Source organism: Oncorhynchus kisutch, linkage group LG1, assembly GCF_002021735.2.
Source record: "Oncorhynchus kisutch isolate 150728-3 linkage group LG1, Okis_V2, whole genome shotgun sequence".
NCBI lineage: Eukaryota > Metazoa > Chordata > Actinopteri > Salmoniformes > Salmonidae > Oncorhynchus > Oncorhynchus kisutch.
The window spans coordinates 76,031,243-76,052,853 of NC_034174.2; the positions used below are offsets into that span (position 1 = coordinate 76,031,243).

At 44.0% G+C, this 21,611-nt stretch overlaps 1 protein-coding gene across 1 annotated transcript in view; it reads left to right on the plus strand.

Annotated features, from left to right (window-relative positions):
* Positions 1-21,611, plus strand: part of LOC109879001 (beta-1,4-mannosyl-glycoprotein 4-beta-N-acetylglucosaminyltransferase-like) — a 78,360-nt gene that overhangs the window by 46,872 nt on the left and 9,877 nt on the right. Inside the window, exon 2 of the mRNA XM_031833429.1 lies at positions 21,429-21,507. Coding sequence (XP_031689289.1) covers positions 21,430-21,507 — 78 coding nt within the window. The 5' untranslated portion in view covers position 21,429. The remainder of the gene's footprint in view (positions 1-21,428; positions 21,508-21,611) is intronic.

Consider the following 21,611-nt stretch of genomic DNA (forward strand, 5'->3'; position numbering starts at 1 on the left):
ACAGTGGTCAGGTATTCTGCCGCTGTGTACTCTCTGTGTAGGGCCAAATAGCATTCTAGTTTGCTCTGTTTTTTTGTTAATTCTTTCCAATGTGTTAAGTAGTTATCTTTTTGTTTTCTCATGATTTGGTTGGGTCTAATTGTGCTGCTGTCCTGGGGCTCTGTAGTGTGTGTTTGTGTTTGTGAACAGAGCCCCAGGACCAGCTTGCTTAGGGGACTCTTCTCCAGGTTCATCTCTCTGTAGGTGATGGCTTTGTTATGGAAGGTTTGTGAATCGCTTCCTTTTAGGTGGTTGTAGAATTTAACAGCTCTTTTCTGGATTTTGATAATTAGTGGGTATCGGCCTAATTCTGCTCTGCATGCATTATTTGGTGTTCTACGTTGTACACGGAGGATATTTTTGCAGAATTCTGCGTGCAGAGTCTCAATTTGGTGTTTGTCCCATTTTGTGAAGTCTTGGTTGGTGAGCGGACCCCAGACCTCACAACCATAAAGGGCAATGGGCTCTATGACTGATTCAAGTATTTTTAGCCAAATCCTAATTGGTATGTTGAAATTTATGTTTCTTTTGATGGCATAGAATGCCCTTCTTGCCTTGTCTCTCAGATCGTTCACAGCTTTGTGGAAGTTACCTGTGGTGCTGATGTTTAGGCCAAGGTATGTATAGTTTTTTGTGTGCTCTAGGGCAACAGTGTCTAGATGGAATTTGTATTTGTGGTCCTGGTGACTGGACCTTTTTTGGAACACCATTATTTTGGTCTTACTGAGATTTACTGTCAGGGCCCAGGTCTGACAGAATCTGTGCATAAGATCTAGGTGCTGCTGTAGGCCCTCCTTGGTTGGTGACAGAAGCACCAGATCATCAGCAAACAGCAGACATTTGACTTCGGATTCTAGCAGGGGGAGGCCGGGTGCTGCAGACTTTTCTAGTGCCCTCGCCAATTCGTTGATATATATGTTGAAGAGGGTGGGGCTTAAGCTGCATCCCTGTCTAACCCCACGACCCTGTGTGAAGAAATGTGTGTGTTTTTTGCCAATTTTAACCGCACACTTGTTGTTTGTGTACATGGATTTTATAATGTCGTATGTTTTACCCCCAACACCGCTTTCCATCAGTTTGTATAGCAGACCCTCATGCCAGATTGAGTCGAAGGCTTTTTTGAAATCAACAAAGCATGAGAAGACTTTGCCTTTGTTTTGGTTTGTTTGATTGTCAATTAGGGTGTGCAGGGTGAATACGTGGTCTGTTGTACGGTAATTTGGTAAAAAGCCAATTTGACATTTGCTCAGTACATTGTTTTCATTGAGGAAATGTACGAGTCTGCTGTTAATAATAATGCAGAGGATTTTCCCGAGGTTACTGTTGACACATATTCCACGGTAGTTATTGGGGTCAAATTTGTCTCCACTTTTGTGGATTGGGGTGATCAGTCCTTGGTTCCAAATATTGGGGAAGATGCCAGAGCTAAGTATGATGTTAAAGAGTTTTAGTATAGCCAATTGGAATTTGTTGTCTGTATATTTGATCATTTCATTGAGGATACCATCAACACCACAGGCCTTTTTGGGTTGGAGGGTTTTTATTTTGTCCTGTAACTCTTTCAATGTAATTGGAGAATCCAGTGGGTTCTGGTAGTCTTTAATAGTTGATTCTAAAATCTGTGTTTGATCATGTATATGTTTTTGCTCTTTATTCTTTGTTATAGAGCCAAAAAGATTGGAGAAGTGGTTTACCCATACATCTCCATTTTGGATAGATAATTCTTCGTGTTGTTGTTTGTTTAGTGTTTTCCAATTTTCCCAGAAGTGGTTAGAGTCTATGGATTCTTCAATTGCATTGAGCTGATTTCTGACATGCTGTTCCTTCTTTTTCCGTAGTGTATTTCTGTATTGTTTTAGTGATTCACCATAGTGAAGGCGTAGACTCAGGTTTTCCGGGTCTCTTTGTTTTTGGTTGGACAGGTTTCTCAATTTCTTTCTTAGATTTTTGCATTCTTCATCAAACCATTTGTCATTATTGTTAATTTTCTTCGGTTTTCTATTTGAGATTTTTAGATTTGATAGGGAAGCTGAGAGGTCAAATATACTGTTAAGATTTTCTACTGCCAAGTTTACACCTTCACTATTACAGTGGAACGTTTTACCCAGGAAATTGTCTAAGAGGGATTGAATTTGTTGTTGCCTAATTGTTTTTTGGTAGGTTTCCAAACTGCATTCCTTCCATCTATAGCATTTCTTAATGTTACTCAGTTCCTTTGGCTTTGATGCCTCATGATTGAGTATTGCTCTGTTTAAGTAGACTGTGATTTTGCTGTGGTCTGATAGGGGTGTCAGTGGGCTGACTGTGAACGCTCTGAGAGACTCTGGGTTGAGGTCAGTGATAAAGTAGTCTACAGTACTACTGCCAAGAGATGAGCTATAGGTGTACCTACCATAGGAGTCCCCTCGAAGCCTACCGTTGACTATGTACATACCCAGCGTGCGACAGAGCTGCAGGAGTTGTGACCCGTTTTTGTTGGTTATGTTGTCATAGTTGTGCCTAGGGGGGCATATGGGGGAGGGAATGCTGTCAGCTCCAGGCAGGTGTTTGTCCCCCTGTGTGCTGAGGGTGTCAGGTTCTTGTCCGGTTCTGGCATTTAGGTCACCACAGACTAGTACATGTCCCTGGGCCTGGAAGTGATTGATTTCCCCCTCCAGGATGGAGAAGCTGTCTTCATTAAAATATGGGGATTCTAGTGGGGGGATATAGGTAGCACACAGGAGGACATTTTTCTCTGTTAGGATAATTTCTTTTTGAATTTCTAGCCAAATGTAGAATGTTCCTGTTTTGATTAATTTAATGGAGTGAGTTAGGTCTGCTCTATACCAAATTAGCATACCCCCTGAGTCCCTTCCCTGTTTCACACCTGGTAGTTTGGTGGATGGGACTACCAGCTCTCTGTAACCTAGAGGGCAACCAGTGGGTCCATCTCCTCTATACCAGGTTTCTTGCAGGATGACAATGTCTGTATTACCGATTTCTTTGGTGAAGTCCGGGTTTCTGCTCTTTAGGCCAAAGGCAGATGACCTCAGGCCTTGGATATTCCAGGATAATATAGTGAAGGCTTTTTGTTCCATAGAGTGTCCAATGTTGTTGGTCGTGGTTTAGCCTCAGGCCAGTAAGTGTGAGCAGAGCCTGCTGAGCATCTGGTACATGCCATTGGCTTGGGCGAGTGTGAGAGTGGGGGTTGGGACTGTTTGCCCGCTCACTACCTGGGCGTATGTGTGGCTTCCATGTTGAGGCCCTCTTTGCAGGGGTGGGGTGCATGGGGTGGGCAGGAGTGGCATAGGTCTGATCTGAGGGGGCCTAAATGGAGTGTGGGCATGGTTGACGTGGGGGGGTGTTGGTTGGTTGGGGTGGGGGTGTGGATGTGTCTGGGTGTACTGTGGTCTGGATGTAATTCCTCTTGGCGTGGGTCCTCTATGTGTAGGTCCAGGGGGAGGTCCTGCAGATCTGGGAGGGTGTCTCGCTGGTCTGGGTGGGGTGTCTATTGATCTGTTGCTTCTGTGTGGAGTGTTGGGGATGCGTTTGAGAGCGATGTCCTTTAGAGTCCGGGCAAAGGTGGGCACTGCTGCCTTGTAGAGGTGGACCTGGTCATAGGTCAGGTTTCTCTCTCCCTCTCTCTCTCTCTCTCTCTCTCTCTCTCTCTCGCTGTCTCTCTCTCTCTCTCTCTCTCTCTCTCTCTCTCTCTCTCTCTCTCTCTCTCTCTCTCTCGGTGTCTCTCTCTCTCTCTCTCTCTCTCTGTTTCTCTCTCTCTCTCTCTCTCTCTCTCTCTCTCTCTCTCCGAAGAGGGCTTCCTCCACCAACAGTAGCTGTATTAATTGGCCTGTGATGCTGAACGGTCTGTGTACAGGTGTAACGCTCTTCTTCACCGCTCTCCTCCCGTTACACACACCGTTCAGCACTGTTCGCTGCAGGCCCGAGCAACACTCTGTGTGTGTGTGTGTGTGTGTGTGTGTGTGTGTGTGTGTGTGTGTGTGTGTGTGTGTGTGTGTGTGTGTGTGTGTGTGTGTGTGTGTGTGTGTGTGTGTGTGTGTTGGCCTAATGGAGAGAGAGGGACGCCACATTGCCTTGTACCTCAAGAGAAAACATTTGAGAAAACCTGATGCAGTCAAACGTAATGTTTTTGTTGTTCAGTATTCTATGGTTCTCCAGTTCCCTTGTTACCAGTGGATTATGGGGCATCTGTACAGGCTTCAGATCAGATCAGGAAGGCTCTTTACAGTGTTTTGGATTGACGTACCTGATCTAATCCTCTCTTAATGTGTAGAAGTGTAAAAGCCACCTGGGTGGTGAAGCTCGGCGGCCATTTTGGTCCATACAGTAGGACTCACCTTACATAAGCTATTGTGATGGAGCCACAAGGAGATTAGTTGCATGACCTTGCTGATTGACACGAGAGCCATCAGTGGTGATTGCTGTGACGCAAGTGGGAAAAAATGGTTGATGTGATGGGTTTGGAAATAAGTATTGTGTTGTTGGTGATCTTATTGATTGTTGCACACATACCGTTACAGTGTGCTCACACACACACACACACACACACACACACACACACACACACACACACACACACACACACACACACACACACACACACACACACACACACACACACACACACACACACACACACACTCGTCCTTGACTGTCTTTGTCTGTCTGTCTGACTAGGGGTAATTACATCTGAACGCAGTAGAGGTACATGGGTAAAACCACTGGGGAAGCCAAGCCAGAAAACAAAGACATATTACAATCTATGTGTTGTGATCATTGTGTTGTTTGCTCTATAGCCTGTTAGTTTATATGCCTTGACATCGTGATATATGGGCCTAAAGGACGAGACGATAAGAAGACACAGTGGCAGAATAAATTCAACCACACCTTTTGTTTCATCACAAGACCGTAGAGCAACATCTGTCTGGTGAAGTCCACCAAGCATTTTGCCTGTAACAAACAGTAACACGACCTACAGCAGGGTCAAGTAGGATAATGTTCCCCACATTTTCAGACCACTAAACAACTATTGATTTAGAACCACAGAGAGTCACCGCAAGTCGCAAGGACAACAGGAGCTGCCTCCACTATTCCAGCACCATTTCAACTTCAACATTTCAACATCATCAAATCACCTCTGCTTCATCTAATACAGTGACAGCTAAAAGATACCAAAAACAATGTCGTCCAATCAACGTAAGCTACACTGAAAACATAGATAAACACAGCATGTAAAGTGTTGGTTCCATATTTCATGAGCTGAAATAAAGGATCCCAGAAATGTCCATACACACTAAAAGCTTATTTCTCTCAGATGTTGTGCACATGTTTTACATCCCTGTTAGTGAGCATTTCTCCTGTGCCAAGATAATCCATCCACCTGACAGGTGTGGCATATCAAGAAACTGATTAAACAGCATGATCATTACACAGGTGCACCTTGTGCTGTGGACAATAAAAGGCCACTCTAAAATGTGCAGTTTTGTCACACAACACAATGCCACAGATGTCTCAAGTTTTGAGGGAGCGTGCAGTTGACATGCTGACTGCAGGAATGTCCACCAGAGCTGTTGCCAGAGAATTTAATGTTCTGAAACAAAGCTGAAAATGTCCCAGTTCTTCCATTGCCTGCATACTCACCAGACATGTCATCCATTGAGCGCGCTGGGATGCTCTGGATTGATGTGTATGACAATCTATGGACAATGAACACAACTGCATTTTATCAATGGCAATTTGAATGAACAGAGATACCGGGACAAGATCCTGAGGCCCATTGTCGTGCCATTCATCTGCCGCCGTAACCACATGTTTCAGCATGATAATGCACGGCCCCATGATGCAAGAATCTGTACACAATTCCTGGAATCTGAAAATGTCTCAGTTCTTCCCTGGCCTGCATAGTCACCAGACATGTCACACGCCGGCATTTTTGGGATGCCTTGGATCAACAGCATGCTCCATTTCCCGCCAATATCCATCAATTTCACGCAGCCATTTTTTATTTAAAAATAACTAGGAAGAGAGAATTAAAGGGAATGAGAGAATGAGAGAAAGAAGTAGAGGGAGAGAGAATTAAAGGGAATGTTATTTGTCACATGCTCCGAATACAACAGGTACAACCTTACAACCTTACAGTGAAATGCCGAATACAACAGGTACAACCTTACAACCTTACAGTGAAATGCTGAATACAACAGGTACAACCTTACAACCTTACAGTGAAATGCTGAATACAACAGGTACAACCTTACAACCTTACAGTGAAATGCTGAATACAACAGGTACAACCTTACAACCTTACAGTGAAATGCTGAATACAACAGGTACAACCTTACAACCTTACAGTGAAATGCTGAATACAACAGGTACAACCTTACAACCTTACAGTGAAATGCTTACTTACAAACCCTTTAACCATCAATGCTTTAAGAGGTTAAGAAAAAATAAATAAGAAGTGTTAAATAAAAATAGATAAGTAAAACTTTTTAAATAGAAAATAAAAGTAACAAATAATAGCAGTAAAATAACAACAAGGCTATATACAGGGGGTACCGGTACAGAGTCAATGTGCGGGGGCACTGGTTAGTCGGGGTAATTGAGGTAATATGTACATGTAGGTAGAATTAAAGTGACTATGCATAGATCATAAACAGAGAGTAGCAGCAATGTAAAAGATGGGTCTGGGTAGCCCTTTGATTAGCTGTTCAGGAGACTTATGGCTTGGGGGTAGAAGCTGTTTCGAAGCCCTCTTTTACACACTACCCTCTGTAATGCCTTGTGGTCGGAGGCCTCACACAGCACTCTAACACCCATTCACTGCTCAGCAGGTGGTGAGAGATATTGAGAAAGAGAGAGAGAGATGTAGAGCATTAGATTAAAAAATATATATGTTATTAAACTAGGCAAGTCAGTTAAGAACACATTTTTATTTACAATGACAGCCTACCCCGAGCCAATTGTGCACCACCCTATGGGGCTCCCAACCACAGCCAGATGTGATTCAGCCTGGATTTGAACCAGGGACTGTAGTTACTCCTCTTGCACTGAGATGCAGTGCCTTAGACCACTGCACCACTCGGGAAGGAAGGAGGGAGGGAGAGAGGGAAGGATCTAGACAGTATTAGTGTTTGTCTGGAATATAATGACACACCTCTGGACAGATGATAAGTCAAAACACCACACACACACACTGTGCTGCCTCACCTGTCTTTGTCTCCAAACCCAGTCATTATCCCTACCGCTAATATTTAACCCCTGGCTAGCATGACTCAGCTAAAAAAAACACACAACCCCAATGCAGAGTGCTAATACGCTAACGGGCTAAAATCAGCAAGATATGCAGTAAAGCAGCCAGACAGTTCTACTGATTCCTTCTCCTCCTTTTCAGCTGTAATGAGAAGGCAATTGAGAGGATTGAATGAAGAAAGGGAGGATGAAAGGAGGGCTGGATGGCTAGTGTTGAAGGAGGAGAAGAAGAAAGTGATGATGTGTGGGAAACTGTGAATCCATTTACTATTAAAGATGATACGACGATGTCTTAGTCATCCAGTAAGTTGTTCTAGGGACCAAGACACTGGAGGGTTATGGGAAAATGGATTGTCCAGCATTCCCATCCCTATGGCAATGATGATGTCAGATAGAACTGGAGACAGAGATATCAGGAGAGAGAGAGAAGAAAGGAGAGGGGGAGAGAGGGAAGGAGGGAGAGGGAGAGGATGGAGAGAGGGAGGGGGCGAGTGAGGTAAGGAGAGGGAGAGGATAGGGAGGGAGGGAGGGAGGTAAGGAGAGGGAGAGGATGGAGAGAGTGGGATGGAGTGAAGAGAGGGAGGTAAGGATGGAGGTAAGGAGGGAGGTAGGGAGGGGGAGAGGATGACAAGAGAGGGATGGAGTGTAGGGAGGAGAGGGAGAGGATGGAGTGAGAGATAAAATGTAGGGGAGGGAGAAGGAAGAGTGACACTACTCTGTTCATCAGTCTAGGAAGAGAGATGGAGAGAAAGAGAGGGAATGATAGAAAAGAGAGGGAGGGGTTGAGGCCTTACTGACTGGTACAGTTACATTATGGATGAGAGTAGAGGAGTGTGTGCATTCCAATGACTTTCCCACACACACACACACTCCCCAATCACAACCTACACCCCTTCACACACTCCCCAATCACAACCTACACCCCTACACACACTCCCCAATCACAACCTACACCCCTTCACACACTCCCCAATCACAACCTACACCCCTACACACACTCCCCAATCACAACCTACACCCCTACACACACTCCCCAATCACAACCTACACCCCTACACACACTCCCCAATCACAACCTACACCCCTACACACACTCCCCAATCACAACCTACACCCCTACACACACTCCCCAATCACAACTTACACCCCTACACACACTCCCCAATCACAACCTACACCCCTACACACACTCCCCAATCACTACCTACACCCCTACACACACTCCCCAATCACAACCTACACCCCTACACACACGCCATTGCACTAAAACCCCTTTTCCATCCATACAAACACGCACTCTCATCTAACCCAGACCTCTCTCTCTCTTAGCACCCGGCCTTCTCCTGAGATCTGTCTCACCTGCCCACTGAACCACACACACACACACACACACACACACACACACACACACACACACACACACACACACACACACACACACACACACACACACACACACACACACACACACACACACACACACACACACAGGGCACTGAGTACCACTGAACCATACACACACACACTAAGCACTGAGCACCACTGAACCATACACACACACTGAGCACCACTGAACCATACACACACACTGAGCACTAAGCACTGAGCACCACTGAACCATACACACACATTGAGCACTGAGCACCACTGAACCATACACACACACTGAGCACCATTGAACCATACACACACACTGAGCACCATTGAACCATACACACACACAACAACCAGGAAGTCCACTATGAAGTGCTTTCGTGCATGTATTTGAGTGTGTCAGTGTGTTCTTGGGGAAAGGGGGGGATACCTAGTCAGTTGTACAACTGAATGCCTTCAACTGAAATGTGTCTTCCGCATTTAACCCAACCCCTCTGAATCAGTCAGTTAGATATCAGCTTTCTTATAGAAAATCAGAGAAACACTCTTGTTGGGTGATGTTCTAATGATGAGTCACTGTAGAGCTAGCTTAGCGTTGGCTAATGTCAGTCTCTTGTTGGGTGATGTTCTATGGATGAGTCACTGTAGAGCTAGCTTAGCGTTGGCTAATGTCAGTCTCTTGTTGGGTGATGTCCTATGGATGAGTCACTGTAGAGCTAGTTTAGCTTTGGCTAATGTCAGTCTCTTGTTGGGTGATGTCCTATGGATGAGTCACTGTAGAGCTAGCTTAGCGTTGGCTAATGTCAGTCTCTTGTTGGGTGATGTCCTATGGATGAGTCACTGTAGAGCTAGCTTAGCGTTGGCTAATGTCAGTCTCTTGTTGGGTGATGTCCTATGGATGAGTCACTGTAGAGCTAGCTTAGCGTTGGCTAATGTCAGTCTCTTGTTGGGTGATGTCCTATGGATGAGTCACTGCAGAGCTAGCTTAGCGTTGGCTAATGTCAGTCTCTTGTTGGGTGATGTCCTATGGATGAGTCACTGTGGAGCTAGCTTAGCGGTGGCTAATGTCAGTCTCTTGTTGGGTGATGTTCTAATGATGAGTCACTGTAGAGCTAGCTTAGCAGTGGCTAATGTCAGTCTCTTGTTGGGTGATGTTCTAATGATGAGTCACTGTAGAGCTAGCTTAGCAGTGGCTAATGTCAGTCTCTTGTTGGGTGATGTTCTAATGATGAGTCACTGTAGAGCTAGCTTAGCAGTGGCTAATGTCAGTCTCTTGTTGGGTGATGTTCTAATGATGAGTCACTGTAGAGCTAGCTTAGCAGTGGCTAATGTCAGTCTCTTGTTGGGTGATGTCCTAATGATGAGTCACTGTAGAGCTAGCTTAGCAGTGGCTAATGTCAGTCTCTTTTTGGGTGATGTCCTATGGATGAGTCACTGTAGAGCTAGCTTAGCGTTGGCTAATGTCAGTCTCTTGTTGGGTGATGTCCTATGGACGAGTTACTATAGAGCTAGCTTAGCGTTGGCTAATGTCAGTCTCTTGTTGGGTGATGTCCTATGGATGAGTCACTGTAGAGCTAGCTTAGCGTTGGCTAATGTCAGTCTCTTGTTGGGTGATGTCCTATGGATGAGTCACTGTAGAGCTAGCTTAGCGTTGGCTAATGTCAGTCTCTTGTTGGGTGATGTCCTATGGATGAGTCACTATAGAGCTAGCTTAGCGTTGGATAATGTCAGTCTCTTGTTGGGTGATGTCCTATGGATGAGTCACTGTAGAGCTAGCTTAGCGTCGGCTAATGTCAGTCTCTTGTTGGGTGATGTCCTATGGATGAGTCACTGTAGAGCTAGCTTAGCGTTGGCTAATGTCAGTCTCTTGTTGGGTGATGTCCTATGGATTAGTCACTATAGAGCTAGCTTAGCGGTGGCTAATGTCAGTCTCTTGTTGGGTGATGTTCTAATGATGAGTCACTATAGAGCTAGCTTAGCGTTGGCTAATGTCAGTCTCTTGTTGGGTGATGTTCTAATGATGAGTCACTATAGAGCTAGCTTAACGTTGGCTAATGGGAGACTCTTGTTGGGTGATGTTCTAATGATGAGTCACTATAGAGCTAGCTTAGCGTTGGCTAATGTCAGTCTCTTGTTGGGTGATGTTCTAATGATGAGTCACTATAGAGCTAGCTTAGCGTTGGCTAATGTCAGTCTCTTGTTGGGTGATGTTCTAATGATGAGTCACTATAGAGCTAGCTTAGCGTTGGCTAATGGGAGACTCTTGTTGGGTGATGTTCTAATGATGAGTCACTATAGAGCTAGCTTAGCAGTAGCTAATAGAAGAATAACACCGATGAAACAGAGCAAGGCACGGTCAGGGATGTTCTGAGAGGACAGAGAGAGAAAGAGAGAGAGAAGGGCATAAAGGGAGAACGGGTGAGAGAGCAAGAGAGCCTTACTGTATGTCCCACGCTGTAGCCAACTCTTCTATTTCTATGTTCTAGTTTTCTAATGTGAAAAAGGGGCCCTGTGGGAAAAAGGTTGGGCACCTCTGCCATAGAGGGCTGGTCAATGGTTGTGCACAGTATATGGAATCGGGTGGCATTTGGGCCACAACCTTATTAGTTTCCATTGGTCTCTGTAAAGCCTGTGACTCAGAGAAACAGGACCAAAGGAAGTTATTGAAACAGGTCAGTCAGGCGGACACTGTGGGGTCAGCAATGGAAATCTATGGGTGTTCTGGGCAGAACAGGGCCTGTCTGATCTGCAGTTTAAATGAGGTGACAGAGGCTGGGCTGCATCTCAACTGTCTAAAGAGGCTCCCTTGTCCCTTCCTTGTTTCCTTTCCTTCATCTGCAGGAGAGGATGCTTCCTCAGACTATTGAAACCACCCATAAATGACATGCTATCATATAATGTGTGTGTTGTGTGTGCGTGTGTTTGTGCGTGCATGCGTGTGTGTGTTAGCGTGCTTCCATGTGTGTTAGCATGTGTGTGTGTTATCCCTTTCATACCGCCAACTTTTTTCAGACTATTCCAAACTCTGAAAATATGTTTCTGGCATCAAAATATAAACTTTTATTTCCATCAAACAACCTAGAATCCTAATAATTTCTGTAAAGTTCTGCCTACGGCTTAGTATGAAACGTAGCCCTGAGGCACCACTATGCTCTTAAACTCTTAATAGTTGTTAGGCAACGCCCATTAACCGTCCTCCTTGCAGTTCTAAACTTTGCAAGGCATGTCACTTCACCAATCTCTTGGCATAGCCCACCGCTAAGCAGTGCACGGTTTTCTTCACAACAACGGGATGCTACATGAGTACCCCAACTGACGTCAAAACTCCATCTTTAACCAGGGATAAAAACATTTTGAAAAACTGTAAAAACTATTTGGTCTAAATTTTTGTCTTGAAGACAACATTAATTTGCTTTGACTCTAGTGTTCCATTTGCACATGTGCATTTGCAGGACACAACAAAAAATGAACCAAGCCAAGCATCACAAAGTTTTTATACAGTGCATTAGGAAAATATTCAGACCCCTTGACTTTTTCCACTTGTTGTTACATTACAGCCTTGTTCTAAAATGGACTGGGGAAAAAATCCCCTCATCAATCTTCACACAATACCCCGTAATGACAAAGCAAAAACTGTTTTGTTGAAATTTTAGCTCATTTATGATACTCGAAATTGAGCTCAGGTGCATCCTGTTTCCATTGATCACCCTTGAGATGTTTCTACAACTTGATTGGAGGCCACCTGTGGTTAATGTAATTGATTGGACAGGATCTGTGGAAAAGGGAATCAAACCATTTCTGCAGCATTGAAGGTCCCCAAGAACACAGTGGCCTCCATCATTCTTAAATGGAAGAAGTTTAGAACCACCAACACTGTTCCTAGAGCTGGCCTCCAGCCAAACTAAGCAATCAGGGAAGAAGGGCCTTGGTCAGGGAGGCGAGTCTCATAGCAGAATGTCTGAATACTTATTCAGAATAAGGCGTAACAAAAAAGAGAAGGGCTCTGAATACTTTCAGAAAGCACTGTAGATAAATGCCCACATAGTTTTTTACAGTGCTGCCTTTGTTAAAAAACATTCTTTCATTTTTCTTCATTCGAGTACTGGAAAACAAATCATGCAAGTACTCTCATGCGGGTACTCAACCAGTCAAAAAAGGTCAAATGCCCTACTGGATGGATCCATAAAGAATTACTGTGGGAATGAATATCACAGGATGAGGAAATGATTGGCTAATGCAATTTAAGTCATGTATCAAATTGTTGCTCACTGTTGTAAAACAGTAGATTTGAAGCAATACCAACATGTGGTCAACTAGATTATCATTTCAGCACTGTTTTGATTAGGACAGCGCCATTGAGTGGGGACTCGTCTTGATAAATGAATAAATGTTAGATTTCCATTTGGATATTGCTTAGGCTATAATTAGGTCGGGGAAAATGTTAGCTAAGTTGAGTGCATACTGCCCGTGATCAGTTAGTTCAGGTTATGTAGTTTAACAAGTGGTATGTTTTGCTCTTCACTGCCAGCTGTTTAGTAGCCCAGTCCTGCTTCCCAACCAAAAGCATGTGACTTCACTGACTTGCCTGATAATCTGTCAATGTGATTTGGTTTCACTGAATCTCCATCTCTATACTGTAGGCTAGGCCTATTTGGTGATTTGGTTTCACTGAATCTCCATCTCTATACTGTAGGCTAGGCCTATTTGGTGATTTGGTTTCACTGAATCTCCGTCTCTATACTGTAGGCTAGGCCTATTTGGTGATTTGGTTTCACTGAATCTCCGTCTCTATACTGTAGACTAGGCCTATTTGGTGATTTGGTATCACTGAATCTCCATCTCTATACTGTAGGCTAGGCCTATTTGGTGATTTGGTTTCACTGAATCTCCGTCTCTATACTGTAGGCTAGGCCTATTTGGTGATTTGGTTTCGCTGAATCTCCGTCTCTATACTGTAGGCTAGGCCTATTTGGTGATTTGGTTTCACTGAATCTCCGTCTCTATACTGTAGACTAGGCCTATTTGGTGATTTGGTATCACTGAATCTCCATCTCTATACTGTAGGCTAGGCCTATTTGGTGATTTGGTTTCACTGAATCTCCGTCTCTATACTGTAGGCTAGGCCTATTTGGTGATTTGGTTTCACTGAATCTCCGTCTCTATACTGTAGGCTAGGCCTATTTGGTGATTTGGTATCACTGAATCTCCGTCTCTATACTGTAGGCTAGGCCTATTTGGTGATTTGGTTTCACTGAATCTCCGTCTCTATACTGTAGGCTAGGCCTATTTGGTGATTTGGTTTCACTGAATCTCCGTCTCTATACTGTAGGCTAGGCCTATTTGGTGATTTGGTTTCACTGAATCTCCGTCTCTATACTGTAGACTAGGCCTATTTGGTGATTTGGTATCACTGAATCTCCATCTCTATACTGTAGGCTAGGCCTATTTGGTGATTTGGTTTCACTGAATCTCCGTCTCTATACTGTAGGCTAGGCCTATTTGGTGATTTGGTATCACTGAATCTCCGTCTCTATACTGTAGGCTAGGCCTATTTGGTGATTGGGTTTCACTGAATCTCCGTCTCTATACTGTAGGCTAGGCCTATTTGGTGATTTGGTTTCACTGAATCTCCGTCTCTATACTGTAGGCTAGGCCTATTTGGTGATTTGGTTTCACTGAATCTCCGTCTCTATACTGTAGGCTAGGCCTATTTGGTGATTTGGTTTCAGCTGGGCCAATAAGTGGAGGTGGTATAGCTCATCTATCACTGATCAGAGACATTTAGCATGCAACAATGTAGCCTAACATCAATGTGAAAGACTGGTGGAAAGCAGGCCAAGGCACATATAAAATCAGGGTTATTCCACCAAATATTGATTTCTGAACTCTTACTAAGTTAAAACATTAGTATTGTGTTGTTTAAAATGAATAGGAACTTTGCATTATTCGAGGTCTGACAACACTGCATCTTTTTTATATTTTGACCAGTTGTCAGTTTCTGCAAATAAATGCTCTAAATGACTATATTTATATTTGGAATTTGGGAGAAATGTTGTCAGTAGTTTATAGAATAAAACTAAAATGTTAATTTTACCCAAACACATACCTATAAATAGTAAAACCAGAGACTCCTGATCATTTAGCAGTGGTCTCTTCATTTTTGAAATATGTGTGTTGACTGTGATCGGGTAGGTGTGTCTTGTCTGTTTAAAGAACATAATGGCTGCACAGAGATAAGATAGGCCTGATTAAACTCAAAATATGCTATTCTATTCTTTTGAAAATACATTGTATTATAGTCTTATAATGTTTATTAGGACCTGCTTAAACCATTAATAAAGGGTTTATTTTTGATGTGTATATGTATATTTTCAATGGATTTATAAAAATAGACGGCCCACCCACATTTGCACACCAGTGCTACCACTCATCACCCGCATGCCGGCATGGAAGATATAAAAGGTGTATTTAGGAAAGAATCTGATAAAAAATGGGCCTGTTTGTAAGGGGGTCATATAAACATTGGCCAAAAAATGTTTTGGGGGGGTGGGCAAAGTACCGTAATTCCTATGTGAAAGCAGCATAAGTGTGTGAGTGTGTGTGTATGGTGTGTGGTGTGTGTGTGTAGTCATGGGATGTAAAACCTCCCCCTTTTGATTTGATAGGCCAACCAATTAAGACAATGGACTTCACATATCTGATTGGACCCCCCCCCTCCTCCATCCATCCATTTTTGTATTAGTTTCCCCGTCCCAATGTCCTTGACATATTCCTCCTCTAGGGAAGAAGGCCAGCTGGGGCACAGTAGCCACGTGGTACATTAGCAGACCCTAATGTGATGAGAAAATGTGGAGCTGTGGAGCCGCAAAGACAATAGGAGCCATATCTATTGCTGATGCTGTGTCGGCACAAAATGGCCGCCTAGTTGGCTCTTTGGGTTATTGACCACTATTTGATACAATGGGACTGGGGACATCTGCGTGGTCGTTGATATTGGAGAACAGAGGAACACACACACTTAGGACAGGAGTCCGAACAGTTCAGGCTTTGTGTTTATTGCTTAGTAAGCAGCCATTGTCCCCTTGGGCTTCTGGTTAAGACCAAGTCGACAGAATGTCTCGTCTGTATACAGGCCCACATCCTGTGTGTGTGCGTTTGCATGAGTGTCCAATGTGTGTGCATGCATGTGTGTGTGTGTGTGAGGTCTCCCAGGACAGCGCTAAGTTGGCTTGTTGACTGTGGATAATATTGTCTCAAACTCAATTTCCCTCCCTGTCTGTATTCTATTTGCCCCCACCCCCTCTGTTGCTATGACAACCAACAATGAGCTTTTCTGTTGATTTCTGCACTGCCCTCCTCAGCAATAATAGTGGCTGGTGTCTGTGCCACCGAGTGTGTGTGTGTGTGTGTGTGTTGCCAGCTAATCTGAGAGAGTGATCAGTGTGCCACCGAGTGTGTGTGTGTGTGTGTTTCCAGCTAATCTGAGAGAGTGATCAGTGTGCCACCACATTGCAGGCTGTAGCAGTGCCCCACTGGTTGTTTACCAGTCTGCAGGCCTCTAAGAGATTCCAAACCAAATGTTTGTGTTTCCTTCTGGTACGGCCCGTAGAGCATTTCAAATATCTTAAGGCTGCATTCCAATAGGTCTTTTTCCCACCCCAGGGATGCTGTGTGGGACTGTGTGTGTGTGCGTGTGTGTGTGTCTGTGTGTGCCTGCGTGCATGTGTGTGCTCACTGTAATCTCTGAATGTGTTTTTAGATGAACAAACCAACTGCTGGAAATAACATCCTTCCCCTCTTCCTCATTTGATATCCGCTATTCGACAAATAATGACACTGTCAATTTCTACTACTCTGTGTACAGAACCTCTGCCCAGTTTGATTGGCTGGCTGGCCTTGTCGCCGTGGTGATGGTCACTGGGATACCAGCGGGTCATTGGTTCATTTGGTTCACATTCAGAAGAGGCAGTCTGTTCTCTGTCTGTTTATCAGTCCTCTATCTGTTCTCAGCGAGTGTGTTGTGTGTCTGCAACATTTCCTCTTCTCTGTAGGTAGTGTGATCTGTACACCTTTGGTAGCTGGCACCACAGTCATAGATATACAGAGGTATTGGGTCACGTTCAGAGAAAACAATCTGTTTCCTATCTGTTCTCTACTGTATGTCAGTTTGTATGTCATTTACCCTCTAGTTTAGGGACATTCAGCTTCCATCTTTACTACCTGGTACCGTAGTTATACTGTACTGTATATAGTATTGAGTTATCGGGTCACGTTCAGAGAAGGCAATCTGTTCTCCATCGGTTCTCTATGAGTCTGCAACATTTCCTCTCTAACAGCAACATTTCCTCTCTAACAGCAACATTTCCTCTCTAACTGCAACATTTCCTCTCTAACAGCAACATTTCCTCTCTAACAGCAACATTTCCTCTCCGACTACAACATTTCCTCTCTAACAGCAACATTTCCTCTCTAACTACAACAATTCCTCTCTAACTACAACAATTCCTCTTTAACAGCAACATGTCCTCCCTAACAGCAACATTTTCTCTCTAACTGCAACATTTCCTCTCTAACAGCAACATTTCCTCTCTAACTACAACATTTCCTCTCTAACTGCAACATTTCCTGCCCTCTGATGTGCACCTTTGGTACCTGGCACTAGGCTGTAGATACAGTATAAAGTGGTACACGTTCAGAAAAGCCTTCTGGTTTCTATTGGTTCTATAGCTGTCAGTTGAAAAGCCTGTTTTCTATTGGTTCTATAGCTGTCAGTTGAAAAGCCTATTTTCTATTGGTTCTATATCTGTCAGTTGAAAAGCTTTCTGTTTTCTATTGGTTCTATGTCTGTCAGTTGAAAAGCTTTCTGGTTTCTATTGGTTCTATGTCTGTCAGTTGAAAAGCTCTCTGGTTTCTATATCAGTCAGTTGAAAAGCTTTCTGGTTTCTATTGGTTCTATATCTGTCAGTTGAAAAGCCTTCTGTTTTCTATTGGTTCTATATCAGTCAGTTGAAAAGCCTGTTTTCTATTGGTTCTATATCAGTCAGTTGAAAAGCATTCTGTTTTATATTGGTTCTATATCTGTCGGTTGAAAAGCCTTCTGTTTTCTATTGGTTCTATATCTGTCAGTTGAAAAGCGTTCTGTTTTCTATTGGTTCTATATCTGTCGGTTGAAAAGCCTTCTGTTTTCTATTGGTTCTATATCAGTCAGTTGAAAAGCCTTCTGTTTTCTATTGGTTCTATATCTGTCAGTTGAAAAGCCTTCTGTTTTCTATTGGTTCTATATCTGTCAGTTGAAAAGCCTTCTGTTTTCTATTGGTTCTATATCTGTCAGTTGAAAAGCCTTCTGTTTTCTATTGGTTCTATATCTGTCAGTTGAAAAGCCTTCTGTTTTCTATTGGTTCTATATCTGTCAGTTGAAAAGCCTTCTGTTTTCTATTGGTTCTATATCTGTCAGTTGAAAAGCCTTCTGTTTTCTATGGGTTCTATATCTGTCAGTTGAAAAGCCTTCTGTTTTCTATTGGTTCAATATCTGTCAGTTTCCAACGTTTCCTGTCTTGACTATTAAAGATGTGCATCATTGGTACCTGGCACCATAGTACATAGATATTACAGTTATTGGTTCACATTCAGAGAAGCCAATCTGTTCCTGATCTGTTGTCAACATTTTCTTCTTTCATGTAGAAATGTGCACCTGGCTGGCTGGCTGGCTGGCACCATAATCTATACCCCTCACACTCAACTCTGGACCTCGAAGCCAGTTCCACTGCGTTCTTTCATTGTTCCCCTTTAATCAGGGACTGATTTAGACCTTGGGCACCAGGTGTGTGCAATTAATAATCAGGTAGAACAGAAAACCTACAGGCTTTGGACCTCATAGGGTAAGAGTTGAGCAACCCTGATCTATACTGTACTGTTAGTTCCTGGGTAGAAAAGACTGTCTGTTCTCTAGTTGAGACGGCAACATTTCCAGATGGTTGTTGGGATTCCCCTCTACGGTAGGGATGGAAGAACAGCATCCGGCACCACAGCCATGGTCCTTTGTGTTACAGGCCCACCTGAACGGTTTTTCCCCCGCAACTGTTTTCTGCCTTTTGTGTTGTTGTAAAATGCTGAGCATTGACAGAGTGGGTTTGTGTGTACTGTTCAGAGCAAGACAAGGTTTTCATCATGGGTGTATTATTGACCTAGCACCTTTTGTTATAGAAGAAGGAGAGAGAGACATCCATTCCTTCACTCTTTCTTAGACATCCCGTCTCACTTGTCATTTCATGCTGTCTTCTAGCCTACAGAGAGAGAGATGTAAGGAGAGAGAGGCAGAGAGAGAGATGTAAGGAGAGAGAGATGTAAGGAGACAGAGAGAGATGTAAGGAGAGAGAGATGTAAGGAAACAGAGAGAGATGTAAGGAGAGAGAGGCAGAGAGAGAGATGTAAGGAGAGAGAGATGTAAGGAGAGAGAGGCAGAGAGAGAGATACAGTTGATAGAGATGGAGATGAATAGAGAGAGAGGTTTTCATCATTGAGCTAGCACCTTTATTATACAGTAGAAGAAGGAGAGGAAAAAGACAAAAAGACATCCTAGCTTTTCTTGTCATTCTTCATCCTTCACTTTTCACTCTTTCTTTCACGCCATCTTGCCTATACTGTGTGTGGACAGGAAATATGTAATGGAGATGGGGAGAAAGGGAGATGGAGGAGAGTGGGAGCGAACTAGAGAAGGAGAGAAAATGAAGGAGAATTGGAGATGAGAGATAATAAGGTAGACAGAGAGGAAATGACTGGAGGGGGAAACCAAGCCCTGCTCTCCTCCTCTCTTATCCTTCCTCGCTCGCTCCCTGCTTCCATTCTGTCTAGCAATGTACCGAGTCACCCCTTCTCTACTCCCTCACTACCTTGCACCACACAGATTCAACCACCCCTCCTCTCCTCCCTCCCTCTTTCCCTCCCTCCTTCCACTCTCTCTAGCACCGCAACCATTCAATACTATACCTCCATCTCTCTCTCTCCCTCGCTCCCTCTCTACCTCACACCCTAGCACCACACTGATTCAATACCACCCTTGCTCCCTTCATCTCTCTCTCCTCCCTCGCACCCTCTCTCCCTCCCTACCTCGCTCCCGTGCACCGTACCAATTCTCCCCTCCTCTCTCCCTCCCTTCCTCTCTCAGTTGTTGCTTGTAGTCCTGCCAAGTGTAGCATTAGCCTTGTGGAATGGAATTGTGTGTGTGTGTGCGTGACCTCAGAGATAGCCTGTATAGATTTCTGGCCCATAGGCACAGATCTAGTATCAGCTTTCCCTCCCTCATATCCTATCCTCAACCCTTAGGGAGAACACTAAACTGTTCTTAAGTCAGCGTATAAAGGGTCAGCAGCATATATCTCCCTGGTCTTAGCAGGAATGCAAAACGCTGACATTTCTCAGAGAGGTTTACTGAATTTTGCTTTTTTTTGGCATTCTTTCCCTCCCTCCCTCCCTCTGGCTGATCCCTTGTTCATACTTTCCCTCCCTCCCTCTGGCTGATCCCTTGTTCATACTTTCCCTCCCTCCCTCTGGCTGATCCCTTATTCATATTTTCCCTCCCTCCCTCTGGCTGATCCCTTGTTCATACTTTCCCTCCCTCCCTCTGGCTGATCCCTTGTTCATATTTTCCCTCCCTCCCTCTGGCTGATCCCTTGTTCATACTTTTCCTCCCTCCACTGGACCACATCTCTCCATCCCTCCTCCTCTCCCGATCTCCCTTTCCTCCGCCTGATTTTCCCCTCTCATTCTCATCTCGACTCTCCCTCTCTCTCCTCTGTTCTGTTCATAGTTTGATAAAGCAGTGAAATCCCTGAGGTTGCCCCGTACAGGCTTCTAGGCTACTTTAGATTCATACTAGGTATTGTGTGTTACAACTGCCAGATTGCCTCTCTCTCTCTCACACACTCTTTCACTCTCTCTCTCTCTCTCTTGCTCTCTCTCTCTCTTTCTCTCTTCTCCCTCTCCCAGCCTCCCTCTTTCAATCTATCTCTCTTTCTCTCTCCCATTCTACCTCTCTCTTTCTCTCTCCCATTCTACCTCTCTTTCCTCCCCCTTCCATTGTGTGGTTAAAGTGGGCTGCGAGAGACGTATTAAAACAAAACATTAAGATGGATTAAATGTATGAATAGATGTTGCACCGTCAGCACTGACTGCCCTGAATGAACTGAATATGAACTGAATATGAACTGAATATGAACTGAATATGAACTGAACTGTTTTAAGATACAATCCTATTTTTTCGGAGGATATGAAAGTTGATGTACTTTCTGACGTTTTTAGAAAGGGACGCATTTACATTCTGGGATGTTTTTTAGGAATTTGAATGATTTGATCAAGGTTTTGGCCACATATTTTATATAAACCAATCAAGGAAGAAATTTGATTAGATTAAATGTACAGTTCGCTGACTGGTTGATGATGTCATTGCTTTAGACTCAGGAAGATTATGGTCTGCAGAAATCCTCCAGGGGGAAGAGGGATGAGTGAATAATGAAAGGAACTCACCCTCTTCTCTCTTGCTACCTCCCCACATTCTCTCTCTCCCTCTCCTTTCTCCCCCTTTCTCCCTTTCCATCCCTTTCACCTTTGACTCTCTGTCTCTCCCCCTTCCATTCCTCTCTCTCCCCCCTCCTCTCCCCTTCTCTACAAGAAAAGAAAGCAACATTCTTGCAGTGCACAGTTCATGTTGATATGTTTATGGCCTGTGTGTCATCTCCCATTGGTCAATTCTCTCTCTCCCCCTCTTCCTATAGGATGAAAATGCGACGTCACAGAGTGTTCTTGCTGTGCACAGTGGGCCTGTGTGTCATCTCCTTCCTCCACTATTACAAGGTAAAATATATTGTTATATGTATAGCCTACAGATGTAGGACCTTAATTTGATCACTCTTTTGCTGCTGAGAATTTTTCCTGTCTCCTATTGCTTCAGGATTATT